The sequence below is a fragment of the Pelobates fuscus genome, chromosome 11, assembly GCF_036172605.1.
Source record: "Pelobates fuscus isolate aPelFus1 chromosome 11, aPelFus1.pri, whole genome shotgun sequence".
Classification (NCBI taxonomy): Eukaryota; Metazoa; Chordata; class Amphibia; order Anura; family Pelobatidae; genus Pelobates; species Pelobates fuscus.
Window position 1 is genome coordinate 130,634,399 of NC_086327.1, and position 19,013 is coordinate 130,653,411.

General features: G+C 37.7%; 1 protein-coding gene across 1 annotated transcript in view; it reads right to left on the reverse strand.

Moving 5' to 3' along the window:
• NRGN (neurogranin) overlaps window positions 1-19,013 on the reverse strand; it is a 154,640-nt gene that overhangs the window by 94,808 nt on the left and 40,819 nt on the right. Inside the window, exon 5 of the mRNA XM_063435676.1 lies at window positions 14,257-14,470. Within this exon, the coding sequence (XP_063291746.1) occupies window positions 14,273-14,470 (198 nt within the window). The 3' untranslated portion in view covers window positions 14,257-14,272. The remainder of the gene's footprint in view (window positions 1-14,256; window positions 14,471-19,013) is intronic.

Sequence of the window (19,013 nt, forward strand, 5' to 3'; positions counted from 1 at the left end):
GTATAAGAATATCGATAGCTATTTGATAAAGATGCAGTATAAGAATATCGATAGCTATTTGATAAGGATGCAGTATAAGAATATCGATGCGCTATTTGATAAGGATGCAGTATAAGAATATCGATAGCTATTTGATAAAGATGCAGTATAAGAATATCGATAGCTATTTGATAAAGATGCAGTATAAGAATATCGATAGCTATTTGATAAAGATGCAGTATAAGAATATCGATAGCTATTTGATAAGGATGTAGTATAAGAATATCGATAGCTATTTGATAAAGATGCAGTATAAGAATATCGATAGCTATTTGATAAGGATGTAGTATAAGAATATCGATAGCTATTTGATAAAGATGCAGTATAAGAATATCGATAGCTATTTGATAAAGATGCAGTATAAGAATATCGATAGCTATTTGATAAGGATGTAGTATAAGAATATCGATAGCTATTTGATAAGGATGCAGTATAAGAATATCGATGCGCTATTTGATAAAGATGCAGTATAAGAATATCGATAGCTATTTGATAAGGATGCAGTATAAGAATATCGATAGCTATTTGATAAAGATGCAGTATAAGAATATCGATGCGCTATTTGATAAGGATGCAGTATAAGAATATCGATAGCTATTTGATAAGGATGCAGTATAAGAATATCGATGCGCTATTTGATAAAGATGCAGTATAAGAATATCGATAGCTATTTGATAAAGATGCAGTATAAGAATATCGATAGCTATTTGATAAGGATGCAGTATAAGAATATCGATGCGCTATTTGATAAAGATGCAGTATAAGAATATCGATGCGCTATTTGATAAGGATGCAGTATAAGAATATCGATAGCTATTTGATAAAGATGTAGTATAAGAATATCAATAGCTATTTGATAAGGATGCAGTATAAGAATATCGATAGCTATTTGATAAGGATGCACTATAAGAATATCGATAGCTATTTGATAAGGATGCAGTATAAGAATATCGATAGCTATTTGATAAGGATGCAGTATAAGAATATCGATAGCTATTTGATAAAGATGCAGTATAAGAATATCGATGCGCTATTTGATAAGGATGCAGTATAAGAATATCGATAGCTATTTGATAAGGATGCAGTATAAGAATATCGATAGCTATTTGATAAGGATGTAGTATAAGAATATCGATGCGCTATTTGATAAAGATGCAGTATAAGAATATCGATAGCTATTTGATGAAGATGCAGTATAAGAATATCGATAGCTATTTGATAAGGATGCAGTATAAGAATATCGATGCGCTATTTGATAAAGATGCAGTATAAGAATATCGATAGCTATTTGATAAGGATGCAGTATAAGAATATCGATAGCTATTTGATAAGGATGCAGTATAAGAATATCGATAGCTATTTGATAAGGATGCAGTATAAGAATATCGATAGCTATTTGATAAAGATGCAGTATAAGAATATCGATAGCTATTTGATAAGGATGCAGTATAAGAATATCGATAGCTATATGATAAGGATGCAGTATAAGAATATCGATAGCTATTTGATAAGGATGTAGTATAAGAATATCGATGCGCTATTTGATAAAGATGCAGTATAAGAATATCGATAGCTATTTGATAAGGATGCAGTATAAGAATATCGATAGCTATATGATAAGGATGCAGTATAAGAATATCGATAGCTATTTGATAAAGATGCAGTATAAGAATATCGATAGCTATTTGATAAGGATGTAGTATAAGAATATCGATAGCTATTTGATAAGGATGCAGTATAAGAATATCGATAGCTATTTGATAAGGATGCAGTATAAGAATATCGATAGCTATTTGATAAAGATGCAGTATAAGAATATCGATAGCTATTTGATAAGGATGCAGTATAAGAATATCGATAGCTATTTGATAAAGATGCAGTATAAGAATATCGATGCGCTATTTGATAAGGATGTAGTATAAGAATATCGATAGCTATTTGATAAGGATGCAGTATAAGAATATCGATAGCTATTTGATAAGGATGCAGTATAAGAATATCGATAGCTATTTGATAAGGATGCAGTATAAGAATATCGATAGCTATTTGATAAGGATGCAGTATAAGAATATCGATAGCTATTTGATAAAGATGCAGTATAAGAATATCGATGCGCTATTTGATAAGGATGCAGTATAAGAATATCGATAGCTATTTAATAAGGATGTAGTATAAGAATATCGATGCGCTATTTGATAAAGATGCAGTATAAGAATATCGATAGCTATTTGATAAAGATGCAGTATAAGAATATCGATGCGCTATTTGATAAGGATGCAGTATAAGAATATCGATAGCTATTTGATAAAGATGCAGTATAAGAATATCGATGCGCTATTTGATAAGGATGCAGTATAAGAATATCGATGCGCTATTTGATTAAGATGCAGTATAAGAATATCGATAGTTTTTTGATAAAGATATAGTATAAGAATATCGATGCGCTAATTGATAAAGATACAGTATACAAAATAGAGACCGGTCTGTATGTGGGTGGACAGAATAAAGACTGCTCTGTATGTGGGTGGACAGAATAAAGACCGCTCTGTATGTGGGTGGACAGAATAAAGACCGCTCTGTATGTGGGTGGACAGAATAAAGACCGCTCTGTATGTGGGTGGACAGAATAAATACCGCTCTGTATGTGGGTGGACAGAATAAAGACCACTCTGTATGTGGGTGGACAGAATAAAGACCACTCTGTATGTGGGTGGACAGAATAAAGACCGCTCTGTATGTGGGTGGACAGAATAAAGACCGCTCTGTATGTGGGTGGACAGAATAAAGACCACTCTGTATGTGGGTGGACAGAATAAAGACCACTCTGTATGTGGGTGGACAGAATAAAGACCGCTCTGTATGTGGGTGGACAGAATAAAGACCGCTCTGTATGCGAGTGCAGACTGTTCATACAGTTTATTCTGCTGACTTTCAATAACCTTTATTTTGCATGACTGCTTTACAGAAAATGTATTTTTATTCAACACAACCGTTAAAACATAATTTTCCCTTGTGTCCCTTTAAATATGAAAGCAATCACCCGTAGTAATTGGTCCATGGGCTGTAAAGAACAGTCATTTCATTCTGTTAATAATTCAGCCACAGATCACGGCAGGATTTAAACGCTCTCACAGCCAAAATACACATTACTCTAATAAAAACGCGGGTGTGGACACAAACAGAAAGCAGACATACACCATGTTGTGGGATCCGGCACTAGTTGTCATTTCCATGGTTTATATAAAATATAGAAGGTGTTCTAGTGTGATTGAGCAGAAGTATAACTTCATGGAGGGGGTTCCTTATCTGTAAAATGCCAGTTAGCAGAGAACAGTATAGAGAATTAAATTGGGAACATTTCTTTGGTAAATCAGATGGATAAAAGCCAATAGAATGGTTCCTGAATTATTACTTTGATATAAGAATGGATGAGATTTACTGACTGACACAAAGATTGACCCGTGGCTATAGAACTCTACCAGCACTGAGCAGAGGATCCAGAACGGAGGTGGAACACTCGCACAGGAACAAATTAGTATCCAGAACAGTTATTTATTTAGTTCTGGACCTTTAGTGCGGTGCAAGAGCTTGGACGTAGTGCCAATCAGACAGGAAACAATGTGTCCAAGTCCCGCTCCCACTGTGGAATGCATGGGGAGATTAGGTGGTTTATTGGGAGAGAATTCATCGTGCCCACTGTAGATTGTCTGAAACGAGTTAATACATGGAGTGGTTGTGACAAAGACAAATCTTTTTTCCTATTATGTGTTTACATGTGATTACAGATATCTGTACGTGGGATAGCACATTTCTTCTCTAGCAAAGGAAAAAGGGCCAGAGTGCCTCAGTCAAATACATAGTGCCCCCTAGAGGACAAATCTAGTATTGAACTAACAGGAACTCCATTCATTTATGTTATTGTACATAGAAAATGAGAGCCAGTGATGTTACATTCGCCTTGATATTGCTTCGAATTTAATTCGTATTTATTTGGAAGATAGTGAATAAATGATCATATACATGTTTGAAAGGGAAGATTATGTGATTGTCCAAGGAGATAATGACTTTATCAATAAAATTCCTAAATCAGCTTTTATAATTATCTATCATATCATCTATTATTTTCATAGACTTTATGAATATTAGTTTTCCATCTAATACACAGAAATCATTTTATCATACAATTTACTGATATGCTGTGGCTTTTAGAAATTTAAACAAACAATTTGGGTTTTTGATGCAATAAGTGACAATCACAAGTTATTTTTTTCTCATTTTTATTTTTTCTTGCTTAAATTACAGAAAATTGTGTTTCTAAAATTGTACATAAATAGAGAGAGAATTCAGATTTCAGAAAATTCATTATTGCAGAATTAAAGTAAAGAGATTTCTAAATGAATCATTTTCTTTCATACAGACTGCTAGGATTCATGCAAACAGGTTCTGTCCAAGTTTACAAAGCAAATTCGAGCAAAACATGAGAATTAATTAAATCACAACATTTCACAGCAACAGGAGAGGAATCTGGGAAAGTAATTAGACAAAACTGAAAAAAAAAATAATAAAAATAATTAAATTACAGAAATAAATTACACATTCCAGTGGCCACTGCCAGGATCTCGATCTTCAGGACAGGTGAATAAACGCACTGGTTTGCTGTGGATTGCTGTGGCCCCTGGGTACACTGGTGCATTATTCCAAAACCTGAAATGAAAATAGAAAAAGCGTATCATCTACTGCGCTATATTACAAGGTCACGGAATAAACGATGGGACGCAAATTACAATGTAATACGGATATGGAATGTACAATGTCATCCTGATACAGAATGGAACAGGACGGCAGATGTGATCGCTGTAACGGCTCATAATATAGTACGCAATTATATGGAATACAATATGGCGGCAGTTGTTATCGCTGTACCGATCATAATATAGTACGCAATTATATGGAATACAATATGGCGGCAGTCGTTATAGTTGTACCGATCATAATATAGAATGTGGAATAGAATATGGCGGCAGTCGTTATCGCTGTACCGATCATAATATAGTATGTAATTATATGGAATAGAATATGGCGGCAGTCGTTATCGCTGTACCGATCATAATATAGTATGTAATTATATGGAATAGAATATGGCGGCAGTCGTTATCGCTGTACCGATCATAATATAGTACGCAATTATATGGAATATGGCAGCATAAAGTTTCACTCTACTGGCTATCGCCAATATGAAATACAATATGGCAGCAGTCGGTATCACTCGACCAGCTCATGCAAATATGAAATGAAACGGCAGCAGTTGTTGTTGCTGAACAAACTCACACTAATAACAAAGATCAAGAGTGAAATCTTGGTCCATTGGAAAGTGCGATGGGTGAGTTAATCAATGAGGATCAGGACAAGGCAGAAATTCTAAATAAAATATTTTTTCTTCTGTATATAGGGAAGAAGAATCTATGGCGGAAGATTTCCAAATCCCTGTTACAAAAGCCTTGCATCAAACAGGTGATTGGTTACCACAGGATAAAGTGCTTCAGAAATTAAATAAAGTTAATACAAACAAAGCCACAAGGCCAGATGGTATTCACTCACGCATGCTTAGGTAGCTTAGTGTAGAAATGTCTATAGCACTGTTTTTCATTTTTCAGGATTCTTTTATTTCAGAAATTGCACCAGATTGGAGAAAAGTAGATGCGGTGCATATATTTAAAAAAGGTTCAAAAGCTCAACCCTGAAACTACAGCCTGTGAGCTTAACAAAAGTTAACATCAATGGTTGGGAAATTATTTGAAGGGCTGTTAAGGGATAATATTCAAGAATTAAGTTTGAACAAAAATATCAATAGCAGTAATCAACATGGTTTTATGAAAGACATGTCATGCCAAACTAACTTAGCTGCATTCTATGACGAAGTTTGTATAAATATAGATCTGGGTGATCCACTAAATATGATCTTGGATTTTGCTAATAAAAAAATACAGTCCAAACATTTGGGTTTGGATGATTTGGGGGACTGGGCAGGCAAGGCAGCAGATGAGATTCAATAAAGATAAATACAAAGTGATATAGTTTGTGATAAGGAACCCACATTCCACTTATAAACATCAATAACAAACAAGGAAACAGTACACAATGCTGGTCTGCCGTTGCAAAAGCTAGAAAGGTGTTTCCATGTATAAAAAATAGCTTTTGATGCACGTGATCCAAATATCATTTTGCCTCTTTAGAAATCAATGGTAAAACCCCACCATGACATGAGGTGCAATTTTAAATACACACAATATGAAAAAGTGAACTTCACTTAATAATAATGGATAATAAAATACATACAATTATTTGAGATGTATCTTAATATAAAACTAGAAACAAAATAAAAAAATAATGCAATACTATTTAATATGAAAGATGGTGGGTATAATCTGCCAAGAGAACACTCACACTTTCTAGAGCTACAGGAGCTCGGCTGTAATAAAGCGTGGATGGTATAATCCCAGTCTGTGGATGTGGTGGATAAGGGTCAGCATTCTTAGCGTCAGGAAAGTATAACCAATGTACAGAAGGAAGCAGGGAGAAAAAGATGTGTCAAATGAGGACACTTCATTCCTATGTAAACTGGTATGATATTGAAATTGTTTTTATTCACTTCTTTTATATATTTAAAAAAAATCAATACAGTTATTGGAATTTTTACACAATATTTTCATTTGGTCTTTGCTCTCTGGACCTCCTGCATATCCTAAGATGGGCATCATTCCACCTAAAGCTCTACATTACTAGATCAGGTCTGTGTTCTAGTTCCTGTAAGAAGGAGACTACGTATATACCTTTTATCCATCGCTGGCTTATTGCACTATTGGTCGTTTTCTCTCTGCTTCCTTATATATATATAATATATAATATATAATATTGTTGATACGGAGACGGATGACCCTTACCCACCACATCCACAGACGGGAAATATTATATTACAGGGTCACGGAATTAACATTAGGCAAGGGGCACAAGTTACAATGTAAAATTGATATTGAATATAATATGTCACGTTAATATAGAATCTAACATGGCGGTATTATATATTATGGAATGTACCATGTCACGTTAATATAGAATCTAACATGGCGGTATTATATATTATGGAATGTACCATGTCACGTTAATATAGAATCTAACATGGCGGTATTATATATTACGGAATGTACCATGTCACGTTAATATAGAATCTAACATGGCGGTATTATATATTACGGAATGTACCATGTCACGTTAATATAGAATCTAACATGGCGGTATTATATATTATGGAATGTACCATGTCACGTTAATATAGAATCTAACATGGCGGTATTATATATTATGGAATGTACCGTGTCACGTTAATATAGAATCTAACATGGCGGTATTATATATTATGGAATGTACCATGTCACGTTAATATAGGATCTAACATGGCGGTATTATATATTACGGAATGTACCATGTCACGTTAATATAGAATCTAACATGGCGGTATTATATATTACGGAATGTACCATGTCACGTTAATATAGAATCTAACATGGCGGTATTATATATTACGGAATGTACCGTGTCACGTTAATATAGAATCTAACATGGCGGTATTATATATTACGGAATGTACCGTGTCACGTTAATATAGAATCTAACATGGCAGTATTATATATTATGGAATGTACCATGTCACGTTAATATAGAATCTAACATGGCGGTATTATATATTATGGAATGTACCATGTCACGTTAATATAGAATCTAACATGGCGGTATTATATATTATGGAATGTACCATGTCACGTTAATATAGGATCTAACATGGCGGTATTATATATTACGGAATGTACCATGTCACGTTAATATAGAATCTAACATGGCGGTATTATATATTACGGAATGTACCATGTCACGTTAATATAGAATCTAACATGGCGGTATTATATATTACGGAATGTACCGTGTCACGTTAATATAGAATCTAACATGGCGGTATTATATATTACGGAATGTACCGTGTCACGTTAATATAGAATCTAACATGGCAGTATTATATATTATGGAATGTACCATGTCACGTTAATATAGAATCTAACATGGCGGTATTATATATTATGGAATGTACCATGTCACGTTAATATAGAATCTAACATGGCGGTATTATATATTATGGAATGTACCATGTCACGTTAATATAGGATCTAACATGGCGGTATTATATATTACGGAATGTACCATGTCACGTTAATATAGAATCTAACATGGCGGTATTATATATTACGGAATGTACCATGTCACGTTAATATAGAATCTAACATGGCGGTATTATATATTACGGAATGTACCGTGTCACGTTAATATAGAATCTAACATGGCGGTATTATATATTACGGAATGTACCGTGTCACGTTAATATAGAATCTAACATGGCAGTATTATATATTATGGAATGTACCATGTCACGTTAATATAGAATCTAACATGGCGGTATTATATATTATGGAATGTACCATGTCACGTTAATATAGAATCTAACATGGCGGTATTATATATTATGGAATGTACCATGTCACGTTAATATAGAATCTAACATGGCGGTATTATATATTATGGAATGTACCATGTCACGTTAATATAGAATCTAACATGGCGGTATTATATATTATGGAATGTACCATGTCACGTTAATATAGAATCTAACATGGCGGTATTATATATTATGGAATGTACCATGTCACGTTAATATAGAATCTAACATGGCGGTATTATATATTATGGAATGTACCATGTCACGTTAATATAGAATCTAACATGGCGGTATTATATATTATGGAATGTACCATGTCACGTTAATATAGAATCTAACATGGCGGTATTATATATTATGGAATGTACCGTGTCACGTTAATATAGAATCTAACATGGCGGTATTATATATTATGGAATGTACCGTGTCACGTTAATATAGAATCTAACATGGCGGTATTATATATTATGGAATGTACCGTGTCACGTTAATATAGAATCTAACATGGCGGTATTATATATTATGGAATGGAATATGGTAACAGTGTTCTGGTTTTCAGATGTTTAAATTAATGTATTTTTCGCCAAATGCCTTCTGTTCTTTCTACTAGTAAAACTGCAGCTGGGATTCGGCTTGCTCAAATGTCGAACCATTATCACTAATATAAAAAGCATCACAACACCGTTCATTAAATGAAAATGTTGTCAATTAAAATGATTTCTTGTCTCTAAAGGTTAGAAGTAGAAAGATATGTGTCCCAGTTTTGTACAGATAATTATCAAGGACAATCTTAGTTCCCAACAGGTCACAAATACATGATTTCCAAATGTAGTCTCCTTCATAGCAACACTATTTAATTAGCTGTTTCTGGGCAAATATTACACAGGGTTTGGTCAGTTTATTACATTAATACAAATTTTATGTAGAAATAATCAGAACAGAAGATTGGATGGAAGGAAGGAATATATAAGGATATCACAAGGCATTCTTACAAAACAAAATTACTGATCGTTAAAGGGTACCCAGGAAAAAACCTTCCTGTGCTGGTGCAACCCCCCTCCCCCCAATTGAGAAAAAAAAAGCTAAAGTACACCTCAACCCCACGCAGAGGCAAAATTCTCCCAGCAGCACAATCAGCCTCCACTAAGCTTACTCCCCATTGCTGTAGGGGGGATGGAATGTTGGAGAGGGACATCAGGTAGGGTGGGCTGACTGGAGAACATGGGTGGCAATGAAGGTAAAATATGCCACCATTGGACGCCTGTCACCAGCATGCTATGTGTGCTGATGTCAGTCATTTAATATGCTCAGAATTAGCATTAAGCGCAGATTAAGCGTACCCTAGCCATAAGTAAACTGCCACCAACAGACCCTTGGAAGCTGGGTGCCTGCTACAAAGTGAACATAATAATTCTACTGAATCACTGGAGCATTCTGGGAAGTAGCACAGATTAAATTAGCCAACTAATTTCTCTAAACACCTGACCTTGTTAAAAATCCTTAATTATTAAATCACTTTGTCCTGATACTTAATGGGGGGGGGGGGGGGGGGCAAGTCCTCCCCTTCTTCCCTGTGTATTCACGGTTTACTACAACTGTGTCAGTGTGGTATCTTTAGAAAGTCAAACGATCCGGTTGATGAGCACCTAAATAATTCAAAACATTCTAAGTAAGTGGGATCACGTTTAGCTTTTTGCTGATTTTGTAGGAAACGGGTCCTGGCATCCCCTAAAAGTATGCGCTTTCCTTTCTGTTTCTTCTCTAGTACAGCAGACCCTCAAAAAGGCAAGTTTCGGATATTAGTGACACTGGTCACCATTACAGCCTCTCTCCATAAGATTGAAAACAGACAGTAAACTCATTGGGAGATGATCCTGTATAAAGTGTATATATATATATATATATATATATATATATATATATATATATATATACACACCATCACGTTTTAGGCAAAAGAATCTGCTACCGATGGTGCTGACACTATCTTGGGCCTCAGAGGTTGTAAGAAAGATGGCGGATATCTTGGGATTGTGGCAGCTTTATTCCCATTCTGTTCCCAGATGAGCTTGTGATGGTTTGCTGGAAAATTACTAAATCAGGCAAACACAGAATTCTACAGAGTACAACTGCTCAGGGTGATAATAACCCTGTCACCCCATATGATTCTTTATGATCAAAAACCACAATATAAAAAAAAAAAAAAAAAAATTATGAGCAGAAAAAAAATAAAAAATGTTTTTTAAATAATTACTTGTGCAGCATTTGGTGAGATTTGTACATTCTTTAAGCTCAGACTCTGACCATGACGGCTTCTGACTTCAGAATTCTACAGAGAATACAATCCAGAATATAAATAATAGCCGTCAGGAGCCTTCAAACAAAAGAACATAAACCGCAGGAGCATTCCTGAGCAGTGAATGAGCACTAATGAGAAATAATAAAACGTGGCAGAAAAGTCTCGTTCAGCGACACGTACAATTTAAAAGTAGATCAGCCTGGTCAGGTAGGAGCGTGATGGCTCTGAGGGTTTATTCCTGGCACGGCCTTTCTGAAGTCAATAAAATGAAGAGCAGTGAGCTGGATGGTAGTAACTTCTACTTCTCATCCATATATTTTGTGATAATTCTTGTCCTCAACTCATCTTAAAAGTAAAAGCATCAATCATTGAGTCTGTGACGGACCGCCGTCACCGAGTGCCATGCCCACTGCTTATTCGTGTGTTTTCCCCTTGTATCGTGTGGTCCTCTGTGTTTTCCCCTTGTATCGTGTAGTCCCTCTGTGTTTTCCCCTTGTATCGAGTGGTCCCTCTGTGTTTTCCCCTTGTATCGTGTAGTCCCTCTGTGTTTTCCCCTTGTATAGAGTGGTCCCTCTGTGTTTTCCCCTTGTATCGTGTGGTCCCTCTGTGTTTTCCCCTTGTATCGTGTGGTCCCTCTGTGTTTTCCCCTTGTATCGAGTGGTCCCTCTGTGTTTTCCCCTTGTATCGAGTGGTCCCTCTGTGTTTTCCCCTTGTATCGAGTGGTCCCTCTGTGTTTTCCCCTTGTATCGAGTGGTCCCTCTGTGTTTTCCCCTTGTATCGAGTGGTCCCTCTGTGTTTTCCCCTTGTATCGAGTGGTCCCTCTGTGTTTTCCCCTTGTATCGAGTGGTCCCTCTGTGTTTCCGATGTATTTCTATGCCTTTAGAGTAGTGTGCCTGTATATGCAGCTAAGGGCAAGGGCAGCACCTCGGTAAAGTATAGAAGTGAAATGTATTCTTCTGTGCCTCTCCCCCTTCCTTTTGTGAGTGTATGGTCTGCCTGTATCTCTCCCTCTTCCCCCTCCCTCTTCCTGTCACAGCAGGATGTGGACACAGGGACACTGCCAGCTCAGGTTGCAGTGTCCCTCTTCCGAATCCCCCTCCATCAGCTTCTTGGGATTGAGACCCCTGTTTTTGTGTTGGAGACCCCATGTAGGGGTCTGTGCATGTAAAACCATGAGTGACTTAATAAACTAAGTCAGTCAGTGTTGTACCACCAGAGCTGCGTCTCGTCCAGTTACTGCGGGGAAATGGGTCTCTTTATATTCTAAGTGGTTCCTGAGCGGCTGAAGGAAGGAATTATCATAGGGAACCGGTCGGGTTACCCCGGGGTTGATACAGAGTCTTCTTGCAAATGATGTCTAAATATTGAAGGTTCCCAGAAAACCAGACTGTAAACGAGGTAAGAGGCCTTATTAGTGTTCCCATGAGCTGTGCCTCTGCAATAGAGAAAAACCCTAAATAATGGATTACCTGGATTACCAATTCTTCTACCATCTGTTACTGGCAACCTTTATATCTCTGATATTTTATAGCTAATCCTATTGTTGGCCGATACAGAGACAGGTTTTGAAGTGGTGGATGGTGCTTTCAGGGACCCCGGTGTAACGAACGCTGATATTGCAGATACCCATTCGTCCATTTCCTCCCAAACTGCGAGAGGCTGAGTGATTATAGCTCGCAGTTCGGGTGTTGATTCGAACTTTCTCCAGACGAACTACAGCATCCAAGTATATTCCCCAAGCAAATCAGACAGATACCCAAACATCAGCCTAAACTTGATGAAGGGTACAAAAGGAATGGTTTATTCAGGCTAACCACCCGGTTTATATGCAGTTACAAATGTACAGGGTTTACGATGTAATCCAGGGGTATTCCCCACTGGACCTGACAGTGACAAAATACATTCTGCAGTTACATTGGCTCTCAGGTCCAGGACACTCCCACATACAATAATATCATCCTTCCCCTGTACTTGTGAGATAAAGAAGTCAAGCACTATACTAAACTCAATTATCTCCAAACACAAAAAACACACATTTCCACAAGACCCAGAAAGTACCCCAAACTCTATGGAAACCCCACAAAAGTCCTGATTTGGGGGACCAACATATTCAAAAATCACCCAGATCGGTTCAGGGGTTTCATGGGAGGCTTAAGTTGACCGATCGCACACGAGGCTCCTGCCCAGAAACAGTTCCATGAAATTAGGCTGTGCGGTCGGTCCATTTCGAAAAGTCTAAAAACCGAACAAATCCACAAACGGTTTCCGTGGCTCATAGGTAGCGTTTGTTCCCCTAGTTCGTGGGAAAAAATCTACCGAATAGCGCTTTCCTGGCTGGTTGGTGAAAGGAAGCAGGCGTTCGCGAAATTGACCGGCGTTCGGGTAGTCGAGTGTCAGATTTTACTTCCAGACACTCGACGACCAAGCCCGGCTGCCTCCTTTTGTGCGAACAAGATGGCCGCCGTTTTCTTGTGCACGTAAGAGAGAGCACTTAATTTGCGGTCTGCTTTGTAGTTAATAAGCCAGGAGGGTGGTCAGTGTTCGGTAGTTTTATCTACCGAACAAGAAAAATCAAAGGGAATGAAACAAAAGGTGTAGTTTCTTCACACCCGGTCTCAGCATTGGAGATCACACTTACCATTAACACCAACAATGAATGTACTACAAAGAAAGCAAGCATTCTATCTAAGATCTCCAGGAAACCTCTGTGGACTGAGCACAGGGTTAACAGAGCCACGGCAGAGGTGAACACACAGCTCAGAGGTCTTACCAATACTGCACTTGCCAGCCCCTAACTAGGTGTTTGTATTTCTAATGCTATATTGTTTCTTTAACACATTAGCTTTGGTGCATAAATCATGCCCCTATAGGTACATTGTTTAGTTCACTGCCATTATAGGGACACCCAGTCCATAACATATTTCAGCTTGATTAGGTTCTTTCAGGGCTAATTTTATAAAATTTCCAAAATCAAGTTTCAACGTTCCTAAATCTCCATAGTAAGAGATTGTAACTACCCTGTCTCACTCACTTTGAGCGCTATTCACAGAAAATCAGAGTTGGGGGATCGTGATTATTGCCATACATGCGCAGTGTCCCAAAGCTATTCTATGAGAAGCATCCAATACTGGAGTTCTCAGTACTGATAACTTCACAGGAGGACGAGTGAAGCTGCAGGAAGGTGACTCTCCTCCGCTGGAGTAAAGGTGAGTTAATATGTTTGAATCCTCTAAAAAAAAAATTGTCAAAATGGGGGTCTAGGAAAATAAACACTGAAAGAACATTTCAATTAATAAATAAACAAAATGATCCTCACCTAAAAAAAAAAAAATCCCCTAATTTTCTCTATTGTGGATGATTGAAGCACTCTATTTACCTCACTCCAGTTTTGTTTAGTCTCCTTCGGTGGCCCCCTGTGAGGTGCCGGCCTCCTTGCTATCCTTTTTAATGTCCCTATCACCACTTTTCATCTTCTTCCTTGTCATGTGCCCACGAAACCCGGCCTGGATCTTGGCAGCTGCAGCATTAGCGTCAGGGTCATCGAGAGGGATGTCAAGAGCTTCATCCTGCTGCTTCCTAAGGCTTTCATTCTGGAAAACCAAAATTAAAGTAATTAGAGTCTAATTTCTTGGGTAGTATATATTATAACATAGAGAGGGGTTAGGTAGGATATATTCTAACACAGAGAGGGGTTAGGTAGTACATATTCTAACACAGAGAGGGGTTAGGTAGTACATATTCTAACACAGAGAAGGGTTAGGTAGTATATATTCTAACACAGAGAGGGGTTAGGTAGTACATATTCTAACACAGAGAGGGTTTAGGTAGTACATATTATAACACAGAGAGGGGTTAGGTAGTATATATTATAACACAGAGAGGGGTTAGGTAATATATATTATAACAGAGAGAGGTTAGGTAGTATATATTATAACACAGAGAGAGGTTAGGTAGTATATATTATAACACAGAGAGAGGTTAGGTAGTATATATTATAACACAGAGAGGGGTTAGGTAATATATATTATAACAGAGAGAGGTTAGGTAGTATATATTATAACACAGAGAGAGGTTAGGTAGTATATATTATAACACAGAGAGAGGTTAGGTAGTATATTGTGGCAAACGTGCCTATGCTACGAGCTCCTGGAGAAGCCTGCTAGCTAGCCTCCTGCCCAAGGACTATGGGCCATATACAAAGACCCTGATCGGGAGTTAAACCTCCCCAGCTGCCATTAGAAGCTTTCCCTGGGTGCCCCTTGTTCGGCACTTTCCCTTCATTCAAATGGAACCAAATACTAGCTTCCTGGCGGCCGTTCTTATGAAGAAACCCACAAATTGTCCTCAGCTGTACTTAGCAGCGAATGTTATGGAACTGTTTTCGACATGAGGTGACCGTACGGCTCCCGAACAACTTGGTCTGGGGTTTTGAACGACTTTGCAACACGCCAGGAGCGCGCTTTTTTGAGGGAATGTGCCTGAGACTAAAGGGGCACAAACACTACCTGAGAGCCAGCCAGAGCACCCTATATTTTGGATGCAGAAGCTCCTTAAAGTTGACCGGCCAAAGCACCGCCCTGGAACGATTTTGGACATAGGACCACATGTGCGAGGCCGGTGAAAACTTTAACACGGTGGCATTTCCCCTACACTGCATGGATGGGAGCGCTATTTGAAAAACTTGGGTGTTCAGATCAGGGCTATTTGGGAATATATTATTTGTGGGGTTATGATATATTTTTATGATGTTTCTGTGTATTTTCATGTTTTTTTATTTTTATGGCACTATAGTCCCTTTAAATAAATCAGTAAATGGTTTTGCTTATGCACCACTAAACTTTCTTAATAGCTTTCCATCAGGCCCCATCAACTTATTTGTCTTTACTTTTGACAGTTGAAATAGAACTTCTTCCTCTGTAAACTCACATGTAACAAATTACTCATTTGTCATTTTTCGTAATGGAGGTCCCTTTCCTTCATTTTCATCTGTAAATACTGAACAACGATATTGATTGGGGCAAGCAGCTAGACCTTTATCTTCTTCTACATACCTTCCTTTTGTTTTTAATCTAACTAATCCTTATTTTACTTTCCTTTTCTCATTTATGTATAAAAGAAAAAATATATTTAATCTCCCTTTTTTTTGTACTGACTGTGCCATTCTCTCTTGTGTGTGTGATTTGGAGGCTCTTATAACTTGCTTAGCCTCTTTCTGCCCAATCTCATAGATCTGTCTATCTTCCTCACTCTGTTTTTTCTTTATAATTACTAAATGCTAACGTTTTGTTCTATCCATATTGGCCACTTCTGCTGAGTACCACAGTGGTTTCTCTATTTTTCTGCTCTTACTGACAAGCCTAACGCAATTTTCTGTTGCCTTTGGTAGCGCAACTTTTACTAAATGTTTGCTGTTTAGCACAACCCACTCACTTTCTCTTTTTAAATCTATTTCATGAAATATGATCGTACAAAGCAGATTCCTGTATGGAACTGCACAAGATTTACACACTACATATATCTATATTTATTTATATAATATGTGTGTGTTTATATATGGGTTTATGTATATCTCCGTTCTCAAAATTTCCACTAGTCGACTGGCCACGGGTGAATGGAAATTCAGCTTTGAGAAGGGACCACTGTGCGTATTGTAACATTGCAGTGCTGGTATCTGCGTGGGAGTGTAATCAGCAGTTTAAATAATGTATAAACCTTCCTGTTAAAATCAGACCCCATTCAGTTAGTATTGAAATCCTGCATGCACCCATAAAGACTGACAGATTTACAAGTAAGTTCCTCGTTTCACCTCTTATACGGCAATGCTCACAAACATTTCAATTAAAAGCTCAATTTAAAAAGTCACAGTGAGCTTAATGCTGTATTGGACTGCTCTCATTACGGTGATTAACTTGTAAATCTTGCACTACATTGGGGTTATTGGTTTCTGTTGCTGTGCTGGCCACATTACCTGTAAATGTAGAGATGGAAAGTGATTTTATGGACTCCTCAGCCTTTTGCCGTACAGCTGGAGATACTTCAGATATTAACAGGACCCAGGTAAGCTAGGCCCAGCTTGCACCAGACTGTGACCCGGCGGATACCATGGGGTCATTGTGGTACAGGGTGGCTGCGTATCTTTCCAGCAGTTACAAGAAGAGGCAGTGAGTAACATTTTGGCCTGCTAAGTAGCATACACGAAGTGAAACACACACACACACACACACACACACACACTCTCTCTCCGAATGCCTTCCACAGTAGGTGAGTGACAAATCCATCCATTTGGCTTTTTTCTTACTCCTTCCTGTGAATTTGTAGAGATTTCCCTGCACTCAGAGCTAAACACTCCTTTACATTAAAGGGAAGATGTAAGGATGTGGGTAATGATACATGAAAGGTAAGCTCTCCTTTCAGCTTTCTCTCACCACTAATTAGGTTCTAATGGCCCCAGCTCTTCCTAATTACAATCGTTTGATTCCTCGAACAGTTGCCTTCCATGTATTTGACACATTGTATGACGTAAATATCCACATTAATCAACGTTTCTTTACTGCAACACAGGAATTTCATATCAAATAGGCAAATCCTTTTAACTCCAACGATTTACTACTGTGTACCCCATAATCTGGGTCAGAGGAACGTATGCTTTTCACTGTCGGTGACAATCTAGAGCAGGACACAGCGTATTAGATACAGTGAACATCGCTGGTAAGAGGAAGCCCCCTCTACCCACAGGAGGACCAGCTCTAATGCCACAGTGAAATTCCTACCAGTTAATACAGGTTAAGGGTACATGCGCCCTCTCTCACTGCTGGGGGAGTATTTACTGTATTGTGCTCAAATCCTAGCAGGGATATAACAAGGGATACTTACTATTACATGAAGGCCCTGTACAGTACGAATGATCCGGTCTTATCATTGTCATGCAGAATATAAATATATATAAATAATTATCAGTAACATTTGAATGCGTTCCCCTCTCCCTCCACACTGACCAGTCCATAAAAGAGAAATGCACAAGGTCCTTGACAGCTGGTCTTTTATGTGATCTCAAGAACCCACACAACCTCTGTCTGAACAGAGCTCCTGAGAAGGCAAGTTAGGGTTATTTATCCCAAATTAATATATGAACCAGCAATGACATTAGATCAAAAGAAAGTAATGTATTGTTTTTATAGGGAATTTTTACAGTTTTCTAATAGCCCTCATTACCTCACTCCAATCAACGCTAGCAAAGTGAAGGAAACTTAATGAAAGACTATTTAATATGCAACATTCAGGCCTGTATTAATGCCTTGAGTGTCTGTCATTAGGCATCCTTCCATGGGATGGGATTAGCTCTTTGACGGCCTGAAATATATTGCAATTTTTCCGCTAACATTCAGTCTTCGGGTTACACAAAAAATTAAAAAACGTGTTGATGTTCATTTGTTTTACTATCAAGAAACATAAACATTACACAAATAATAGCAGAAGGTATTAGTGGGTACACAGTGCAGATTGTCTTCCTACTGACACGGCTGATTTATATCAATGTTCTGCATTCTGGCGGGTTTCACTTCTAGAACAAGAGCAGATATTGCATTAACACACAGTACATCGAGAAAAACTCACATTTTGCAAACTTTTAAGACTGAAGCAATCCCCATGGAAACCAAAGGGAGGTTCTTGCCAACTCCACCGGTTTCCATGGTGATTGCTGTTAGAAAATCCCGCCCGGGTCTTCTGTTAGTGATTCTTTCAATCTTCCACCTTTGTTAAAAGTATTTCAAAAAATTTCCAGTTTAAGAGATTTCAACCCTGCTCCTGCTTTTAAAACAGGAAATAAATATGCACCATTGTTACAATAAACACAAGCTGCTCTCCCCTTTCCTTGTTCAGCGAGTCGGTTATTGATTTGAGATTTGACACAGAATGTGCTAAATGCTTTTATACACGGGATACCTGGGAGGCTCGGCGAGCATTTCGCGTTCCCACAATTAGAAAGACGCACAACAACTTTAATTACGTGTCCTTTGTGCTCTGATTGCATTGAATTCTAGAAATTTGAATTGGGGTATTTTACATGAATAAAAGCTGATTATATCTTGAACTCACGGTTTTGTGATTGTAGGTTATACAGAGTGATTTATG